The sequence below is a fragment of the Dromaius novaehollandiae genome, unplaced genomic scaffold, assembly GCF_036370855.1.
Source record: "Dromaius novaehollandiae isolate bDroNov1 unplaced genomic scaffold, bDroNov1.hap1 HAP1_SCAFFOLD_36, whole genome shotgun sequence".
In the NCBI taxonomy this organism is placed as follows: domain Eukaryota; kingdom Metazoa; phylum Chordata; class Aves; order Casuariiformes; family Dromaiidae; genus Dromaius; species Dromaius novaehollandiae.
The window spans coordinates 1,503,790-1,526,488 of record NW_026991446.1 but is presented as its reverse complement, the minus strand read 5'-3'; the positions used below and the strand labels follow the sequence as shown (position 1 = coordinate 1,526,488).

Here is a 22,699-nt window from a genome sequence, read left to right as displayed (position 1 = left end):
GAAGCAATGTTTTGAGAATTAAGGAATATTTGCAAAGACAACTTCTCTTTTACTTTTTATTCACTTTAACCTGTATATACAATCTGAGCTACTTCTGTACTTCCAAAATACTGTCAAAGTAATCTAAGCAATACATACATTGTAATTTAAAAGGATTTTATAGTAATGAAGTTGAGGAGGAAGGGATGATTAGGAGGGTGACCAGAAGGAAGTTCTCTGACTGAGGTTAGAGAACAAGCCTACCAACGAAAGAGGGAAAGAAGGATTTTGGAGAGATACTGGGGATAAATTTGGGAGACAGCATATGGGAGTGCATCAGAACTTCTAAGAAAGCCAATGGCTGTAGAGCAGATAGCATACTATTGTTTCTCCAGAGGATGGTGGGAGAAGTTTCTTAAAAATTCATCCATGATTCCAGGTGATGACTAAAACGTCTGCACTATCATGCTGAAGAGAGAGAGGAACACCTATTAGCAGGTGTGTTGATAATATATGGAACTATATTTTATATCCTTCCAGTTCTGTTTCTCCCCTTTTCCAGCTATCCTGTGATCAACCATTTGGAAGTGAATTGCTATTTTTTGTTTTATATGTGAACTTGAATTCAAACTTCTATAAGCAAAATGGTGTCTTACCTACTTTATAAAAATGGACCGTTTAAAATAGCAAAAATTGTGACTATGATGTCAGATACCAGTTCCAAGTAAAGCAATTCCCTCTAATTTAAATATTTTAGCTTTTGAATTTATAATCTATTATAAAAGTAAATATATAAATATATATAAATACATATTATATAATATATATTCTTTTATGTTTTTTCATCATAGGTTTTTCAAATGTCTTCATAATAGCACCCCTTTGAACTAACATATTTATGAAAAAATCGGCAGGAAATAGCCCCTCGCAGTCAGTGGAGTTGTATCTGAGATAAATTTAGCTGACCACATACCTAGTTTAAGTTGCACAGTTAATCAAGGAACTGATTAGTGTGATTTTGTGAAACAAGAAAAAAAAACCTTTTAAAGATGAAATAAAACAAAAGACTCCCCCATATAGTGATAAATGCTTCTACGAAAGAAATTACTTTTGAAACAGACTTAAATGAATGGTATCTTATTTAAAGTGTTTCCCAAACACTAAACTCAGATTTGTAAGATTGAAAGATTGAGTTTCTATTTCTTGAAGCACTTTTAATGAGCCCATTTCATTTTACAGTTTTGGTCCAGTCATAGATTACTCAGAGGTGACACTGAAAAGAACTTCTTATAAGCTCAAAGAAATGACATTTTGTTTACAATCAAGTGGAGGGAAATTCCTGACTTGCTTGAATGCAGCTGAAGAGCTCTGCACCAGTCTTACAGCAGAGTACAAGTACTCCACGCTAGTTGGATTCCAGTCTGCTAATGCAGTAATTTATTAACAATCTAATGGTTATTCTGGAAATGACAACATGAGCTTACACAGGTCCTTTAGTAGCTGCCAGTGTGCCCTGCAACTACAAGGGCAGTGAAGTGAGACCCTGCCATCAACTTCAGGACAAACCAGAACTTCCACATTACTCTTTTATAATCAAAATACATCCCTGTAACACAAGGTTTTGTAAATGAAAACACACTCTTACAAGAAACTTCCTTTATGTTTCAGTTTATCATTGATTAGCACGAAAACTGAGAAAAAGAAAACTAAATTAAAAAGCCAGTCTTTCCAGCTGCTTATAGATTTAAATATTTTCACCAGTTGAATTTTCAAGTTATATATGTTTTAGTTTCTATATATTAGATAGGGCTCTTTCCCACCTCCCTTTCTCTTTGACGGCACAGGGAAGAGAACAGTGAAAGAACAAAAGGGACTTTGCAAAGAGAATCCCATTTGTTACGCTCTAATGTCACCTGTAAAGAGCGTTTTGTTTCTGGGTTTAGGAGAGGTCTCTAGTCAGCCAGATATGGGATAAAAGCAGATGCTGGACTGGACATAGGTGGCTTTGAAAAGATCAGAATGCAGCTTTGTACCCAAGTCCTAGAATCCTGTAGTCAGAATAAGCACTTCAAAGATTTTGCATTCATTTTTCCAGGACCTATAGTAGTCTATCATAACCTACCAAAGTCTGGACCTGCAACCCATGTACATAAAAACAAACAAATAAGCAAACAACTGGGATCTGAACATCTAAATGTAACCTACAATCATGTGTATAAAATAAATGCTTACAAGTTTAGGGTCCTGTGTCCTTCCTGTTCTAGATGAACACACAACCACCTTCACAGGAGAGCAGTGAAGGTTCCCTTTTCAGTAATAAAAAGCAGAAGAAAAAACTGCTCTGCTAGCACATTCTCCTCCAGGTACTGCCCCATATTCACAAACAGCACCAAACTTCTCATGTGGGAACTGAGAATTTTGCTTGTGCTCGTGAACTACTGAGTAACATAAAGCTGGCATATCTAACTTTATGCCATTTACTCAAACCTAAGCTGTGATGTGTGCTGTGGGTGTTTTAGGGGGCACCTTGGACGTGGCATGTAATACCAGCAGGGTACACTGCACTTCATTGTCAAAAATGGCCCTGCAGCTATTCTAGGAGAGAATGGTCTTGAGGCAGTTCAAACCGATTTTCCCATGCTTTTTTGGACTGATGAAATGGAAGCTGAGCAGAGATTCTCCTATGTTCCCAAGTGTCACCTCTTTTTCAGCAGCCATGGACTAATAGGTATTAAGCCTACTTCTGCTTTGAGACTCAGTAATGCTTACCCTGGCTCTTAGACTAATACATATATATTTTTTTACTTTGACTGAATGTGAAAATGTGATGTGTGGAAACACTACGTATTAGAAGAAAATGAAATTTTTTAAGGCAGATTGATTTTTAAAAAGTATCTAATGTTCTTGCCTCTGAACTATACAGATTTTCAGTAACAGTTCCAGTAAATATGGAGTATGAGTTAAGATGTAGGGGGAAAAATGAGATAAATGAGATCAGATTTTCAATCATCTGGTTGTTACCACTGAATGTTCATGTATATTCAAGTGTGAGAATGTGAAATATGAATATTCATTCACATATTTGCATATGTATGTTTATGTTTGCATGTGTGTGTGTATATATGTACATATGTAAACACACACAAACCTAAAATATAGCAAGTGTTTTGTGTTAAAATCTAATTTCCATATTGAATTCTTATTTTCCATTTTTAACTTATGTTATAATCAACACGAGAAGCTTGCAATCTGATGTGTAACAACTGACCTTGCCTTAAGAACCATCTTTCCTAAGAACCAAAATGATACAATATTCTCCACTACACCCTTACAGTAGTTCTAACTAGCTTCGGAAAATCTTTAAAAACGCTCTCCCAAAACTGCAGTCTTTACAACATGAATTCCACCTTTGAGTCTGCCATGCAGAAGCTTTAATCTCTTAAGAATTTTGTCCATGTTTGTTGATTCACACAATTTCCTTCATTTGTCATGTATACTAAAGAACCAACAGAAAAGAAACTTCAGTGTTGAGTTCAAGCTTTTGTAAATTAGTTAATTTAATCACTAAGATTTGGAATTAAGCATTCATCTATTAAAATGTCAAGGACATTACGAGTTGAATTGTGGGTAGTTTATTTCCCACTTTTTCTTAATGAAAATTAAGAATTTTCATTGTTTTCATTTTTTTCAGCATTTACTTCAAGCAAATTCTTGTGATGTCCTTGAAATTAACCTTACCAGAATATTCAAGGAAGGACTGAGTATGAAATCAGTAGTAACATTTATAGGAGAGAAAACAAAAACAATGCCTACTATACAGCAAACCCTTCTCAAAAGGCTTGACGAGTATCTACTTTGTCGCTGCCCAATTTATTTATCTGGAAAATATAAGGTTTAATAAAATTTTAAGGAAATAGAATCAATAACCTGGGACAGAGCCTCTGCCCTTTGCTGCAGTGATAGGCAGTGAAGGAATCTCCTCACTCTGGCTGAAGGGCTGGAACTGCTGAACTTTTCATTTACAACAGCAAAATTGGCCACTGAAATCAGTAGAGGCTCCTTTAGCTGTCAGCTAAAGCGAATGACACCTCTGTAAAATGCAGATGTCAGCACATGTTTAAGAACTATTTTTGTAGTTTCTGTCATCTCACATATTCTTTGCTCTGTGGTTATAACTTGATCATATTTTCAAGTTTGTTCTTCTTTTCTATTTTTTTTTTTTTTTTAGTCATTATCAGCAAAACAAGCATAGGAAGTATGCCCGTGTTGTTGAAAGCTAGTTTGGAACAAATAGTTTGAGTGGTCGAGATGTTGTACCTATCCATACCTGTCACCCCATTCTTTAAAGAATTTGGTCATTTACTGCAACAGGGAACTCCATGCTGAGCCAGACAGAAAAGGGGGATCGAATGTTATTGTCAGCTCTCTGAAAGATATATTTTTTGATCTTCTCCTGTAACTTGTCCTGAATAATAACTGTGTTGCATCAGAGAAGCATCCGTAACTAGCACTCCCTTACAGTAATGGAACTTCAGTCGGCGAGCTACTGTTCTTCTGCAGTTACGTACAGACAGCAGACCAACCCATCTTCTTTAGAACACTAGCACGTGGTCAAAGGAATAACAGTAAGGAAAGGGTCAGCAGCTGGTCAGAATTGTTTTCAGTTGGTTTGGAATTTTTCAATGAAATAGCATTTCATGAAAAAAGACTGAATTATTGAAAACCTTTTTTTCTGGGAATTCACTCATTTTTATTTTCTTCGAAATATCTCTTATTTAGGATGGCATTTCTTGATGTAATTCTAACAGCAAGTAGTCTAGTAGTTAAAGCACTCATACAGAACGTGAGAGAGATAAGTACAAGTTTTTTCCAGCTAACTTCCCATTTGGATGGCTGCAAACTGGTACCATTACTGTCTTTCTGGACATCATCCTGTGTAAACTTCATAGCTTGCAAATATAGTGAAGGAAAGTATAATTTCACAGTTAGAGTGCAGTCTGGGGACTCAGGTGAATTACAGTCTTCTTATGGCTCTACTTTCAGTCTTCTGCGACTCTACAAGCATACTTTTAATATACCTATGCTTGGGTTTCCCTGTCCAAAATGATGATGATCAAGTTATTTCTCTCACCTGCAAAGCAGTTTCCGATTAGCTGGTAAAGAACTAACTTAATCTATCTGATGGAACTTATCATAAAAATATCTTTCACAAATCAATTCTATAAACAGACTGCTAATGTCTGGCCAAAAAGTCATTCCTCAGGACAAGCTAAAGAGATAAAACACGACAACGTCTCTAGACTATGCAAAAAAGAAAAGGAAAAAACCCTACAATACATGAATGCACCATGTTGTCCTTTGTAAGGTAAAACCAATTATAGTGTTAGTAAGTTACTCACAATCTAACAAGGACAGAATTTTGTATTCCTTATTATGCAAATTAAATAAAAGTACCTTACATAGATCAAAATTACAAAGAAAGCATTTTTTGTCACAGTCATGTAAAAATCTGACTCATTAAAGAGAAATGCAATATCAAGCTTCATTATGATTAGCTGTTTGTTTCATTCATAATTGACATGGCTGGCTGTAATACTGAAAAATGTCTTCAATTTGGAAGTATTTTAGTAAGTTGCTCGCTTGGAACCTAATCCATTTGCTGTAGTCTCTTATACTTACATAGACAATGCAGCTGCTGCAAAGAATAGGCTTTATAACAACAGATGAACTACTTGAATGTTAGCTACTACCAGTTAATCTTAACTTGAGATCATCATTAACCTGAAGAGATAAACTCTTTTTACTAAATAGCATAATCGTAATTTTTGGGAAACCTACCTTGTGAATTTTAAACAGAACCTCACAGAGGTTATAGATTTTTTCAGCTCGTACCCAGTCTAGTGTGCTTACCTATAATATCAAAAGAAAATATTAAAAAACATATTTCTTTTTACATATTTCTATTAAAATTATGAAAAGATGAAAAATTAAAAAGATTTCACCAATGATTATTCTACTGGATACTATAAAAATATTCAAACGTTACTACACTTAATATCCAGGATTTAAAAAAGACTGCCAAATAGCATTTCATTTTTAAAGAAACAGAACCTAGAGGGTTCTTACTAAAATTAAAACATATTTGATTACATTTTTTCTATTATTACTTCAGTATGATGGAAACCTCTTTGTAATCTCTGTGGTGAGGTACATAACCATATTTATTTTACAAAATGCTAACAGACAGAACTTTCTCAAATTCAGAGTCATTCAAATGCACTCCCCAATTTAATAAAAATTTTAAATCAATAAACCAAGATGTGATCCTAAATTCAGCTTTGAATTCACATACACTAGAACACGAGGACCTTAATTTTATATTAAAAATGAAAAAGGACTATATATTTACAATATCTGACATTAGAAAGAATGTCAGCTGTGTGCCTATATTTCTTAATACTAAAAAGAAATGGAATTTTTTGTTTTCTTTTGATTTTGTTACAATATCCTGTTGACATTAATGGCTGCTATAGCTTGACAGTTGGAATGATATTTGAAGTTTTTCTCTCTAATGTCTAGGTCATGGTATCATGTGATAATCATCTGCTTTTTTTTAAAAACAGGATCTAGCCTATGCAGTTCAAGAAAAAAACCATGAACCTCTAAATATAAAAAATACAAGGCGAATACACATTATTTTCTTTATATTACTTACAGCAAAGTCATGTTTTTTTTCTTGGTGAATGCACAGGTATGACTGTTCAGATACATGGAGAATGTGACTAAACCGAACTCTGAAAAGCACCACAAAACTCAGGAGCAGACTGTGGTGATTTTTGTCAGTAACTAAAAGTTATTTCACCTGAATGCTGTTTGAAGAGTAATGTGAACTCAGTGTTAATTTCTGTCTAATCTTATATGCTCTTGTGTCCACTCCAACAGGAACTAATGGGCATTATTGCCACATATCTGTCACAGCTATGGGTTTAAAAGCAGTGTTCCAGAATTTACCTAAAATCTTTCTTCCCAGCATGCAAAACATTTCACTTAAATTTAGATATCAGAAGTGTGTAATATTAACAATCTAATCTAATTCTTCATAAATCTGATTTTAATTCCCTCATGTTTGGGAAAGAAAAAAAAAAAGACAAGACAGTGGTTTCTCCAAGTTGTCTTACATCCTTGCCATAGGGTTTATGAACAGACTGTGGAAATGCTTTTTCTTTTTCTGTCACTGGATATAGAAGTTGATAACTACTTTAGATTAGATATGTAGCTTTCAGAAAACCAAACTTAGTTGAGATGAATCACATATTACAAATGAGACTGAAGACCCCTGGAAGTGAAAGCTGTATCACCACATCTTTTCAGGATGTAAAGGGACTCATATTCCATGGTTGTCCATTTGACAGTTTTTATATTTTAAAAATTAAATTAAAAAATCACCTAAATACAATGCAATACAATTCTTTCTGTAATATTATAAGCATTGTTTCATCATAAATTAAAGCTCAAGACATTACTTAATGATAACTTTAAAAGTACTTAATACTACCTTAAAGGAACTTTGTCAAATTTAAATCTAATGTCAGCTGCTTTAGAAAACCAATTTAAAGCAATTTTAAATATTACACTTGTCCTCCCATTACTTTATAAAGTGCAGTAATTTTTGGAGTCATACATTACTGATTTTAAATATTCTGTTACTATTTTCTTTCTAGTGAGGTGCAATCAATATTTTATTTGAATTTTGATTTTTAATTATTGTTAGGAGTTGGCAATAACACAAGATTAGAAGCAACTGGAACTGAGGAATTATGGCAGATTCATAAGGGAATACTGTACATTCAAACATGCTGACATCGGGCTAAGTACTGCAGGTCTTTCCTTGATTCTTATTTAAAGGGAAGTCTTTTTTACTTTGATAGTTGTTTTGAAAATAAACTAATTAAAGATAACAGGTTCTGGCCCATTACTGTTGACTCTCAAAAGATCTCAATGCTTCTTGCAAAATAAGATTTATAGCAGAGTGATAGCTACTTCATTATTTGGTCTTGAGTTTCTGGAAGGAAAATATTTCTTTTCATTCTCAGTTAAAAGTATGAGAATCCTCCATCCCTATTAGTGGCTAGACAAGACATAAAAGCAGAAGCACCTGCTTAATTTGCTGTTTATGAAAGTGAACTTAATGACAGAGGGTATAACTTAAAAGTTGTCCAGACAACTGAATTTTCATTTGCTCCTACCTTCTGTTTTGATTCCTGAAGATTAATTTAAACTGCTAGGGTTTTTTGCTACTATTAATGATGCTGCCATGGACACTGGTAACACTGCTGTGCCATTAAATTCACTGTGAATACTTCAGAATTCTCCCCATTATCCTGTGGATCTCTTTCATCCTTTGACTCTCTGTAACCTCTTATGACCTTTTGTGCAGAGATAGCAAGGGATGATAGATCACAAACAGCTATATAAGCCAAGTCTTTATTTTACTGTGTGTATCAAGGAAAAACTACCATACTTACAGCCAAGAGTGAAACAGCCTGAATATCATAGTGTGCAAGGTCATCAGGAGAACACAAATGACATTTGGAGGGATTTTAAGGAAGGGAAATAAACATAATGCAAAAAGATGTTGGAATCCAAAGGGGCAGTTGACATTATTTATAGTTTTCTCCTTAGAACTATCCTAGAATGTCTAAGTTTAAAATGTTATTGTTATAGTCTGCATTGCTTTAAAAATATCGCAAGTGATCATATACTTCTAGTCAATGAGAAAAGCTGCAAAGAATCAGAAGAGTTCACAAAAAGTGCAATACACGTCATTTGTTTTAAAAGATGTCTCAATTTATCATGAGCATATCCATCATAACACAGTTAATAAATAGGTCTAAGATAAATGAGACACTGAAATATATTCCTTTAAGCAATAAAGAAGTTTTCCTCATTATTGTCTTTTGGAATTGTTCCTCTAAATATTCCATACATTGCAATATTTTGGAATTGTTTTAAAATGACAACATATTTACTTTTTAATAAAGCATTTGACAAAATATCTCAGAAAGTTATATTCAGAATGGGTCAATTAAGACTGAGACACACTTTCGTTCATGTGAATTTAGGTCTCACAAAGAGTAAAAACTAGTGTGAAAATATATGAGAATACCTAGTAGCATTCAGTCAGCTTCCACCTAACTCTTGTCTAATATATGAATTTATAACCAAATTAAACTGAATGCTATTATTCACAACAATATGGTGAAAGTCTAATTATACAGTATTAGAAAGAATTGCATTGTTGAGCATTTTTCAGGTGTATAGCCAACTCCTAGCTAACTCAATGCACTACCTGGTGAAAAATTGTAAAAGTTATTGAATACTGTTTTTGTAGATATTTGGTTATATTTATTCCTTCAGAAAGAGTGTAAAATAACACATTCATAAACTGGCAGATGATGCTGAGCTCAGATGAAAGGCCACATGAACACCCATGAGGACACAGGGATAATACAAATGAACGAAGATATAAACTGAAGTGACAATTCTAAATCCATAAAGAGATACTGGAATAACAGACCTGATTTTCAAAAGTGCTAAGTGTTTAACAGGTGCTTTTTCCTTCAGTGTGAGTTTCTGTGAGCTCCTCATTTTTAAAAAAGGCATTCTAATGGATTTAAGAAACTAAACTACACTGTTCAAGCCTTCTCGTTTTAAGTATTTAGACCAAGTAATCTGAACATCAGTTCAGAAGAATGCTCAAATTCAAAATATACTTAGCTCTAAATGGGCACATAATTCATTGATTTTTCTTAAAAACACTGTTAAGATTTTAGAACAGGAGAGAGAAAACAACAAAATTAAAATCATTTTGACACATGCATACAGGACATATGTATCCATGTGTTAGACAACAAACTGAACAACAGTTATTCCTTAGAAGAGAATTCTGCAATGATACCCAACAAAACATACTAAAGGATTACACTACAGATATAGAACATAAAGAAGGAGATACAGTCAATATAATTTTGGGGCATATATAAGGGAGCATCACACTTAATTAAAAATTGTAGCATGACTATACCTAGACCTAATCTAAAACTCACTGAAGGCAAAAGGAACATACTCTTTGGCTTCTGTGAACACTGAACCTGATTCTGGAAATTTACAGTACCTAAATAATATTAACAAATTTTAATATATTTAAAGAATAAAACTTAGGGAAAAAATGAAAAAGATTTTAATACCTGGACTACAGAGGAGCTTCACTATCTGACAAGTAAGCAGAATTATCCAATCAATCTAAAAATATTTACAAAGGTAAAGACAAAAAGATGAAATACTTCCAGGTCAATAGTATTCACTTCACTGGCTTCTTCATGAAAGGGGAAAAAATCATCCAAGAAAAAATTTCAAAAATTATATATAAACTTTAAAAAGAAAAAGATATATCAAGAGATGTTCCTGATGTGAACTATGATATAACAGTAGGAACCTAAAGATGTCTAAAACAACCTGAACTAGATGCTACAAAACACACAATAAAGAGTAGTCAGATCCAAGCAAAGATGTGAACTAAAGAAATAAGGATTTATATGTAGAGTTAGAAAGTCCACTGAAAGCATCCATGGCTACGCACTGCAGCTCAATTCCTATTATGTTACATTGGCAATATACACAACGTACAATTACAATTACAATTGCCAATACTTACTGTGGAGGACTGGCTTGAGGGCAGAGGTCATGTGAAGATTGAACAAATAAAGGAAGCAGAACTAAGTACATATCGCACACAGTTGATGTGAGCCAAGTCCCGTACGAGAGTAAAAACAGCTAGAGCCAAGGACACATTGTCCTTGGCTTCAATGTGTTACCAATGATTAGTCCTGGGAACTTGCGGGTGATGTAATGCAGAAGGCGTTGGGGTAAACAAAATTGCTATTACCAATAAGGAGCTCAGCTTTTGCAATATGTATGAGCCTGATTAGTCCTGTGCTATATAAAGGAAGATCACGCCTAATAAAGATGAAGTATACTGATCACTCATATTGAGCGTCTGGGTCTTCCCTCCGTCGGCTCCTCCCGTGCAAGTTTCCAACAAATGGCGCCCGAACAGGGACCCTGCCGGTCAGGGACTCGGTGATTAAAAACTCAGAAGTCGACGGAGTACTAGAGACAGCTGGTCCTGCTGTGCTAAAGGCGGCGAGACACAAAAGGGGGTCTACGTGCCAGAGTTACAGAGGAGGTGGAGAGGACACAAACAAAGGGGGTCCGTGCCCAGGACGAGACGGGGTCCTGCCAGAAAGTCTCGCCGCAGGTCTTGCAAAGGTTGCAACGGTAAGTGAGTAACCATGGAGCGACAAGCGGCTTATGATTTATTAAGATGCTTTTTAGAAAAGCGGGGTACTCAAGGAATAGAATGTCATAAGGAACTCCCAGGGCTATTAGCTTACGGAGTGGCTAAGGGGTGTTTTGTTAACCCAGATACCGTGTTTGAACAAACTGAATGGAAAAAATTTGGGGACAAGTTGTTTGATGAAGTAATAAGTGACAACAAGACAGCAAAAAAGCTGATGAAGCCGTGGAGGGCAGTTACTAATGCTCTCGCACCTCAGAAAAAAAAAAAAAAAAAAAAAAAAGTAGCTGCCGCCGCCGCGGAGCGTTTGGGAAGCCCCGATGGGTTCAAGGAACCCCCGCATGCAGAGGTGTCCCCTGTGTCCCCATACCCATCGCCCCCCTCGATCCGAACCTTTACTATTGCCCAGGGAGGGTCTGGGAACACAGGCCTGCCAAAAGGAGCAACATTGACCATGCGGCAGATCCCCCCTCCTCCCTCAGCGCCTCCCCCCCCCCTCTCTCCCCCCCCCCTCTCTCCCCCCTCCTCTCTCTCCCCCCCCCCCCTCTCCCCCCGCCTCTCTCTCTCCCCCCCCCTCTCTAGGAGGGGCTAGAAAGAATGGCGCAGGTACCTGTAGGACCGCAAGCTATGCTAGTAGAGGCGGTGAAACAATTAGGAGAGAGCATGAGAGAGCAAGCACAGGCGTTGCGGGATAATATGCAACAGAATCAAAGACAGGTATTCGCTGCCCTTGCTCCTTTGCAAAATCCCGGCGGAAATACCCCCCCTGATCGACGATCGGCACGCTGCTACCGATGCGGCGTTGCGGCACGCTGCTACCGATGCGGCGTTGTTGGTCATCTTCGCAGAGAATGCCAAGCTACTAGAGTATGGTGTCCCAACTGCAAAAGCAACAAACATGATGGAGCGGCTTGTTGGAAGGCTGGCTCGGGAAACGCCCGGAGAAGCGGGACGAGCCGCCCCGCGACGACACAAAAGGCGGCATTCACCACAACAACTCAGCAACCCCCGCAGTTAACACAACCACCTCAGCCGGCGCCCAGCTCCACTCCGAACGGCATGAACCCCTTTGTCTTCGACCAGCCACCAGAGGGAGTCTCAGCCTGGACTTGGCAACAGCAGTAGACGCCACCTTATTGGATACAAAGCCAACAAGAATCCGGACGAATGTCTACGGACCAGTAATTATTAATCATCATGAGCCAGTAGGTGCCTTACTGATTGGAAGATCGTCCGCTACAATGAAAGGATTACAAGTTTTGACAGGATTGATCGACAAGGACTATTTCGGGGAAGTACAAATTGTGGTTTCAGCAATGTTTCCTCCTATGCACATACCACAAGGATCGAGAATAGCCCAGCTTATTCCGCTTCCCCACCTGACTGTAGGGGTGGCACCAGCGAAAGAGCAACCACGAGGCTATGGTGCTTTTGGTTCCACTGGAAGTGTAGTATTACTGACTGTCGGAATGCATCAAAGGCCCCGACAAACCGTGACTGTAAGGTATAAAGAAGAATCTATACGCACTAATGCCTTATTGGACACTGGAGCGGATGTATCAATAATTAGCACTAAGATTTGGCCCCAGCATTGGCCAACCCGAGAGACCAGCTCTACGGTAGCTGGAGTAGGCGGGGTCACCCTCGCCCGGAAATCATCGACGCTACAATGGACTATAGGGAACAAGGTGGTTAATTGCTCCGTTTCCATTTTACCCCTACCTGAAGGAGTGCAAGCATTAATAGGGCGCAATATCCTTGCCCAGATGGGTATGGTGCTTACCTCGGAACACCCTTTATAGCACCGGCCATTGCCTGGACTTTCCCAATCCCACTCAGCTGGAGGACTGATCAGCCTGTGTGGGTAGAGCAATGGCCGCTTAAACGGGAAAGTCTCATTCAAGCACATGAACTAGTAAAGGAACAGTACAAACAAGGTCATCTAAGACTATCTACCAGCCCTTGGAATACCCCAATATTTGTGATCAAGAAAAAATCCGGCAAATACAGACTTTTACACGATCTACGTGCTGTAAACAGACAGATGCATGACATGGGTGCTTTACAACCGGGGTTACCCAACCCAGCAATGATCCCAGAAGGCTGGCACCTGCTAATCGTAGATTTAAAGGACTGTTTCTTTACTATAGCCCTCCATGAAGATGATAAACAGCGATTTGCATTTACACTCCCTGCTATCAATAGAGAGGGGCCAGACCAAAGATTTGAATGGACAGTACTACCGCAGGGTATGCGAAACTCACCAACCCTCTGTCAACTCTATGTCGATGCGGCACTTCAACCGTTACGTCAACAGTGGCCAGAGACCATGATATATCACTACATGGACGACATATTGTTGGCACAAAAAACCCCCTTTTCTCCTGAACAAAAACTTGATCTAATCACACAATTAAAGAAAAAGGAACTTGTGGTGGCCCCGGAAAAGGTACAGGAATCCAGCCCCTGGCAGTATCTAGGTTGGCATATTTCGAATGCCACCATCAGACCACAGAAATTGACAATCAGGACTGACATAAGAACACTCAATGATGCTCAAAAACTATTAGGAGACCTCCAATGGATCCGTCCGGTTGTCGGCATTCCTAATGAGCTTTTAAATCTGCTACGCCCCTTGCTGAAGGGAACAGACCCAGCGGCTGCCGTCACGCTCACAGAGGAACAGCAACGGGTACTCCAGGAAATTGCATCGCTAATTACTACGCGTGCTACGCACCGACGCCTGGAAAATCAGCCACTTGATCTTACTATTTTATGTGGCCCACAATACCTAATGGGAGCCATTACACAACACAAAATAAAAACGGGGGAAAAAAGAGGGTTGGCGGAACCCATTGTACTAGAATGGATAGCACCACCGTTACAGCACCACCGTTACAACCAAAACGAACTATTCAAGAAAAAATTTCAACGCTGGCCGAACGACTTACATGATCAGCGTTGGTCAAATCTGACTGCAGCAATCAAACATAGAAGAAGTGAGAATCGTCGAGGCAAGCGTGAATTGAAAAAACTAGGTTCAGATTGTGCTGATGATGTAGAATTATGGGGACCTGCGGAAAGGTTTTTCGCCGCAGCTTTAGCTCCTAGCGTTGCAGTTGCGCATGCCATGTCTAATCTAAATAAACTTGCTTGTTGGGCTGTTAAGCAATCAAATGTTACTACACAAATTCTCTCATTCTCTCTGAAATGTCACAGGATATGGATAGCCTGAGACATGCAGTGTTGCAAAATAGAGCAGCTATAGACTTTCTGCTTTTAGCACAGGGACGCGGGTGTGAGGATTTTGAAGGAATGTGTTGTTTTAATCTTTCTGATCATGGACAGTCAATCCATGAGCAATTGAAATGGCTAAAGGACCACACCCAGAGAATCACCGTACAGTATAATTGGTTTGATGATCTGTTTAGAAAGATGTTTGGTAATGTGAGTACCTGGATTTTGGGCTTGATCAAAGAAGGGCTACGTATTCTATTCATAATTGTATTAATTTTAATTGCTGTAAGAGTGATTTTTGGCTGCTTAACACAAAAGCTTGAACAATTAACTGAAAAGGTCTTTCTCGCACAAAATAAAAACAGGGGAATTGTGGAGGACTGGCTTGAGGGCAGAGGTCATGTGAAGATTGAACAACTAAAGGAAGCAGAACTAAGTGCATATCGCACACAGTTGATGTGAGCCAAGTCCCGTACGAGAGTAAAAACAGCTAGAGCCAAGGACACATTGTCCTTGGCTTCAATGTGTTACCAATGATTAGTCCTGGGAACTTGCGGGTGATGTAATGCAGAAGGCGTTGGGGTAAACAAAATTGCTATTACCAATAAGGAGCTCAGCTTTTGCAATATGTATGAGCCTGATTAGTCCTGTGCTATATAAAGGAAGATCACGCCTAATAAAGATGAAGTATACTGATCACTCATATTGAGCGTCTGGGTCTTCCCTCCGTCGGCTCCTCCCGTGCAAGTTTCCAACAACTTACCACTTAAATAGCGGTACTCTTTCATATCAAAGTACTGTTCATGTACCAATTAAATTACCTGTACTTTTCTTCTCTGTAATTTTTTGTCCAAGGTAAAAGACTGATAAAATAGAGTATATTAGCTTCATAACTATTTCTATTGCTTTCATAGTACTGTTGCATTTATTCCTTTTGTTAAAAATAAAAGTAGGATAGACGGTCAACTGTCTTCACTTGAGTCACTTCAGTGCTATTTATCTAATCATCTCAAAAAACACATTAAAGACTACCACAACAGCTTCAAAGATAGGATTACTTTAAAACTGGAACCTAAAAATGATATTAAACTACGAGGAAGAAGAAGATAGGAAAAACAAAACAGTACAACTTCCCCACAATTACAGCACTTATTCTGTGAATACAAAATATTTTTTTCTGGAAATTTTCAAGTAAATCTCAACTACTTTGTTATTAAATGAATGTTTTTGCAAATTTTGTTCACTGAATAATGTCTTCCCAATTTCTTCTAGGATATGAATTCAGAACTTTTTCAAGATTTGAAAATAGACAGAAATTTATCAGATGCTTTCGGAATGTAATAAAATAAAGCTTGCATAGTAACATAGCCCTAAAAATAATTTTTTATTTGTGATACGGTGTTTTTCATATTTGATAGTTTCAAAAGTGTGTCATAATTTTAAACTGTAAATACGGTATCTGTGAATTAAATCTGTAAATCTGTTAAATGCAGTCAGATAAGCTACTTTAGGGATGCAGGAAGAACATTCTTTGACAAACAGCCTTATTGTTTCAGCTTCTTTAAGTGAATTATGATCAATGATGTGATCTAGGAGTTTTTTTGGATCTTGGGAAGGTCAAAAAAGAGTGTATGTCCTGTTTCAGGCACATCTCTGTTGGCTGTAAAAAGGAAAAAAAGAAAGAAAAAAGAAAAATCTTTCCTTGGCATTCCTCTTGGCTTTTATAAAAAGTTCAGAAAACTCCTTTCTCACTACCTCACAAATACATCCACTCCATTTCTCTTCACCACTAACACTCTACACTACTTCATGTAGTTTCTATTTGTAGACTACTCACAAATTTTATACCAATACTTTTGTGAACTTGGGTTGTGGGTTATTACCAATACTGTCCTTTTATATCCCCCTGTCTTTCTCTATCTACCCCATATCTGTTCTCTCATAGTTACATTTCAGGTTTTCTGGAGAAGAGACCTTTTTGTTGAACCTTCTCTGAACAGCAACAAAACTCTGAAATATTGGTCCAGGACTATAATTACTAAGAACTACAGTAACAAAATAAGCAATAATATATTCTGCTTCAGCTATTTTGCCAATTTCAAGTTACAAGTCACTGAAATTTCCATACAAAACTGAATATGTGCCTCAGTTTTGCAATTTAGCATTATTTTACCAAGCTTTTCCAATCAGTCATTAATGCCCTGAAAGTTGTTAAATATTTCTAATAAGAAAAAAATTCTCACAGGCAGCAACTATCAGTGATACTTATTCAGGAAAATCACATGCAAATTAAAGGGAAATCCAGTGACCAGTGATGAGCAGAGCCTGAAATAACAGGTTAATGGCAGATAACAAAGATGATCACAGAATCAGTAATCTAACACATGATATGGTTCTAGATGTGCTATTATATATAATAGTCAGTGATTAATGCACTTATCTGAATGAGAGATGGAGAATCTGCTTCCTCTAGACAAACATAACTCTTTCTAAAACAACTGGCAGTTTGTCTCCTGAGGGCCATCACTGTTGTCATTTCACGTAATATTCATATTCACTTTCCACTTTCCTAGTTGTTTCAGCAGAGGTGATCATCTGCCAAACTCAAACTGACTGTTTTTTTGCCTTGAAGAATTTCTTGTCTTGAAGTTAATGAACATCTACATCGTGCAGCAAATTTGGTTTTCAGACGGATTTGAGAACAGGCTGTAGGTTGCTGATTATGCATTAGTTCTTAGATGTCTAGTATATTGCCTTAAGATCAAAATGAACTCTACAGAGAAGGAACTGTTTTAATTTATACATGCCTATTGTAACCACTACATTTTTTTCATTTGTATATCTATATAACCGAAACATAAATTTTGAGGATGGAGTCTTCATAATAATTTCAAAATAAAGACTCGATTTTTCATATCTTTATTTAAGAATTTTTAATTTTTTAGTCAAATTATGTATACGATGAGATAACAAGATCTTCTCTTCACTGTCGGTCATGTTTATATTCTTGGATAAATTTCCACTCTTTTAAAAAATTAGCTTCTTCAGAAATAAAGTATTATCTTGCAAAAAAGAAAATCTCCCAGAATTCCTTGGATATAACTGAACTAAAATATTTTTACAGTAAATACAATTATAAGTGGAAACAGCATAATAACAGCTTATAGAAAGCACTTTGTAATCACATCTGTTTGCTGTTTTATTTATATATGGTAACATCTAGAGGGCAATAATTCAGACTCCATCAGCTGCAATAAAAATGCATGCATTTTTAGCCCTTAATTATCCCCTAGAGCCAGCCATGATTACAGAATAATTGACAAATCTAACACTGGCAATGACTCGAAGAGTTGTTTCCCCTTGAGCTATCTATTCTGTAATATTTACGGCACCTACCATATCTTTATCCATTTTCCATAAGGGCAATCTAAAATCTAGTTTCGCTAAATCTGCCAAGTTTTGTCCTGATACTGTTGCATAAAACAGGAACCCCAATAAAACACTTCTTAGGCAGAGCAGACCTCAGTACAGATATTATAGATATTCTAGTCTCAGCATTAAGCTGCAACTTCACCATAAACTCATTGGCTTTATTCAGGAATGATCTTGATCCAGATTCACATATTGTAAAGTGGGTGGATAAGAATTCTGTTACAGAGTGTATAATTAACTAACCAGACTGACATAAAAACAACAGGAAGAAATTTTTGAAATGAATGGAGTAAACACAGGCAGTAGATCCATGCTTATGCCTTATAAACACAAATTACACATTCTTCAGTTCAGTCTCAATTAGAGGTCAGTGCCTGCTGCAGCCATTCCCAAGCATCTGCTTTTTGAACTTTCACAGCCCAAGCTATTTAAACTCTGAGAACATCATCTCAGTCTATTTGTCTCTATAAACTACAGAAAAGATGCACTTCTAGGGCCAGTGAAGATTCTGGGGAAGAAAGTGTGCAGATGTCATGTATATTTTACTTCTACTTAAAACAGGAAAACATGAGAATATACAGCATCTGATGACACAAAAAAATGACTTTGCTAAATCTGATATGAAACCTAATTATCTCTTTTCCAAGGCCTTTGTGGATATTAAAACTATGATAGGAAGTGTCATAAGTTATGACCTATAAGTCATAGGCGTATTTACCTAAAAGACATTTCGATTACTATCATTAGGTCTAAATGTAAAAGCGTTTCAGCACATCACCAATTTCTGTATATAAAACTCTCCTGCATACAGCTACAGCTATGCACACCATGCCAAACATATGTGACAATGTTTCACTCCATCATGAACAGGTGCTGGGTTTTGTATCTGCACATGCATATCTCTGTGTACATGTAGAACCTCTCATCAATTCATAGTGACAAACCATGCAAATGAAATTATATGCACAACTGAAAACAGAAAAAGTTGAAAATGCGCCCATTACAGTCAAACAAGAATAAGCCTATGAGCTTTTTCCAGCATGGAAGATGTTAAATAACACTTCTTCTTGGAGAGGACAGAAGATATCATACAGCCTTTTAGAAAATGGCTTGTTCCTCATCATGGAGCTAGAAAACTCCCTGGTCTACACATCACAGCTGAGTTTTCTAGCCCATTTCTGTTACTGTGGTAAGCAACTCTGTTCTTGATATCTGTTCTTACTGGGAAGCGTCTACATTTTTGAAAGCACCATCTGAGAAACTGTTTAAGCAGAGTATAAATAGAACACTACTCTCTATAGTAGCTTCTCTGAAATTACAAAATCCGTACTTGATCTGTACTTTTCTTGAATTTTGCTCATTGGTAGCTGTATTTTGTTTATTCTTTTGAAAGTTAGAAACTGTATTTGCCCCCTTATGATCTCTTATACACAAAGAAATAGAGTAAAAATTGTATTAGATGTTTTTATAAGCAGTTATAAATTATGGATAAGGTCATTACAACTAACTATATGACTTGTACATCATCTACTTCATGTACACTACAGTGTGGCATTGTCAATAGCATAGCATCAGAGAAACATGTCTGAAATAAAACATAATGGCAAACATTTAAAGATCAGGCAAGATAACAGTATTAATATTTTTGTAGTAGAACAGTCCATTTCTTATATTTCACTTAATGTACTAAAAAAAAAATCAGTGGGGATAATAAGAGCAGCATAATTAAATATCACTAAAAGTAGTGTAAGGCTTCTTGTGGGGATTTATGTTTGAAGCTACAAAGTTACTCGTGCTTGGACATGCAATACAGAACCAGTTTCAGGATGCAACATGGGCCAGGGCCTCCCCAGGGCTGGTACTGGCAAGGGCTGCTGGTGGGACAGGGCTGGGCTTGGCCTGGCTGCTGGGGCCCATCCCCCTGCTCTGAGGGAGCAAGGTCCTGGTGACAGCTGGGGCAGCCCCAGCCAGCTTGTGGCTCGAGATCCAGGTTTGAATTCTAAACGGAAACTGCCAATTTCCTTTTTTTATTATTTTTTTTTATTCCCTGATATAAAACATCTGTGGTGTGATTACAGATCAGGAAAACTGGTCAATGGGTTTTGGGATTTACGCATTCTGTCATTGACATTGTACACCTAAGTGCATCTGATTACTGGGATGACGTAACACCATGACCAAAGGGGTCACCTTTGTTCCTTTTTTTTGAAAAGCCATTGTTTCTACAAATACGTTGCACAGAAACACTGTAGAGTGTAGTAGATAGTGACAAATAAGATGGTAAAAATGCTAACAAACATTTATCCTGACTTGCCTGTTCTTAGTAGAATATGATAAATGAGTATGCTGAATATGATAAATGAAGTAGTTTATTCTCAGTTAGTATCATGTAGAAAGATAGTTTTAATTATATCAAAAATTTTCCTTCCAAAATAGGTCTGAACATCAAAATTGAAATTCATGAAGTTAAAGACACATGAATATTTGGTGTGCTATTTATTTACTTTTTTGTTTTGTTTTGTTTTTCACTATAATTGGATTCTAGTAAGTGAATAAGATTTTAGTTCCTCAACATATAAACATGAATATTCTTTTGCAGAAAGAAAAAAAAAAACTTTTTCCAGATGTGTTCTCTCATTTTAAGAAAAGTACTATTAATTTGCCATTTATAAATGTTAGAAGTTTATAGGAATCACTGGGTTTAGAATTTCAGTCTAGAGAAAGAGACTGTTATTAATTGCTTCTGTTCATAAATAAGGTTCAAAGAGTAAGTACTTCACAAAGGTATGCTGGTGGTACACATAAAAAATCAGATTTGCTTTTGCTTCTGCTGAAGAAATCAGGAGACTGACCACTTTCTGATCAAGAATTAAGAAAGCTATTTAGCTGCAAATGTATTTTAATTCTACATTTTGTTCTTTGTGATGTATTTAAAGCAATGGCTCTCTGAAGGGAGAAAGAAAGCATAAAAAAGTTTCCATGTGGTATTTATGGGTCACTTTTAGGAGCCGAGAATTTTCCAGTTCATTTCTGCTCCCTTCTTTTAAATTAATTTTTAGTGTTTTACAGTGGTATTAGGTAAGTCATCTGTTATGAAATACGATTCTAGTTTTTAGCTATGGAAATAATCAAAGCAGGATGTTGTCACTTATTCAAACTGTACATTTAGGATTGGATTCTCTGTAATAGTTCAATCCCTAGCCTGTATGTAAAATTCACAACTTTAGCATCGGTGGTGTATTTCATGATGTGACTATCTTTAAGAAAACAGAGTAACTACCAAGTCATTACACCTGGAAAAATGCCTCAGAATAAATGTAAGATATGAAATTTTGACTATAACCAACCAGAAAAGAATCTGAACACAACAACTTAAAAAAGTAACACAAATGTTCTCTATTAAGAATTTATTGAGATATCCAGATATGGTAGGATTTTCAGAGGACCTTGAAAAAGGTTAGATATCTAAAGCTTACTGAAACATAGTGGCATCTATGGCTTTAACTGTTTTTGAAATCTCAGCTGACAACTCTACTTGGTAGGAAAAAATAAACCCAGACATAACAAACAGGTTTCCATCTACAGTTAAATCCTCCCCCAAAGTATATATATATGTGTATATATTTTTACCGGTGGAGTGCTGAAAATGTAGAAGGATGAACCCTTCAGTGCCAGAAACTTGAATTTGTAGAGCTGAGATGAATCAGTTCCTTCAAGTTTCTCATTTACCCATCCCATATGTATGACCTGTAAAACAAAGTCATTGAAAATTAAAGCTCATTTTTCTAGCGAGGCATAAGATAGACCTGAATAGGTCAAATCTTTCCACAGGGAAGAGTGTCTTAGATTTGGATGCATCATTCCCTGCTTCTAAACTGCCCTTCCATTGCTATCACACTCTTAACCTTTTAACCATTCCAGTGTGTCAAAAGTCCTTGAAGAGACATAATCCATATTGAACAGGTTTTCTGAATCCTGATTCTATTCCAGGCAGCAAAGTTGTATCCATGCTGGTATGCTGTGTGCCAGCCATGGAGGAAAGGGGAAATTTAATATGTAAAAATTAAGCATAGTTATTATCGTAAAATTAGGTGTTCTAATATGATTAATTCAACCATATTAGAAGGTTCCAAAGATAATCTCCTTTTAAAAAGTCACCTACATATGTTTCAGCAGACTCTCATTTTAGCCAGCAGAAAAGCTGGGTGTACTAAAATAGTACAGCCAGTACTCTAGATTCTACTTTACCTTTAGGACAGTAAAAAGCTGGACAACCTAGAACCTCTGTGACACATACCTCTTAAGAGAGACATCTGAATAAGTCACAAGATTTATCTGAAAAAAACTTTCTGTACGCTCACCTTTGTTGTTGCTAATAAAGTGCCTTTGTCACATTGATTCTTTCTTTATATACCTTTTTTGGATTAACTTTATCACATAAGAAGAATATGTGCTTTATGTTGTAGTAAAATTAAATGTCAGTTTCACTCATCACATAACTTTGCTCTAACAGTATTATAATATGTCCCTTTACATTATAGATTACATTTTCTGATCAGCTGCAGACTTATATTTTGGGCTTGTGCTCTAAGTGTTTTACTAAAATGGAAATGTACTATTACTATTTTTATTGTAGCCACATGATGCTGTGACCAGACTACTTGTGGTAGGTCAGAATCAAAAGTCTTGGTTTCA

General features: G+C 36.7%; 1 protein-coding gene across 1 annotated transcript in view; it reads right to left on the bottom strand.

The window, feature by feature from the left end:
• LOC135326554 (gamma-2-syntrophin-like) overlaps window positions 1–22,699 on the bottom strand; it is a 119,045-nt gene that overhangs the window by 630 nt on the left and 95,716 nt on the right. Inside the window, exons 10-11 of the mRNA XM_064504368.1 lie at window positions 21,635–21,751; window positions 5,818–5,889 (exon numbers count right to left, since the gene is read on the bottom strand). Coding sequence (XP_064360438.1) covers window positions 5,818–5,889; window positions 21,635–21,751 — 189 coding nt within the window. The remainder of the gene's footprint in view (window positions 1–5,817; window positions 5,890–21,634; window positions 21,752–22,699) is intronic.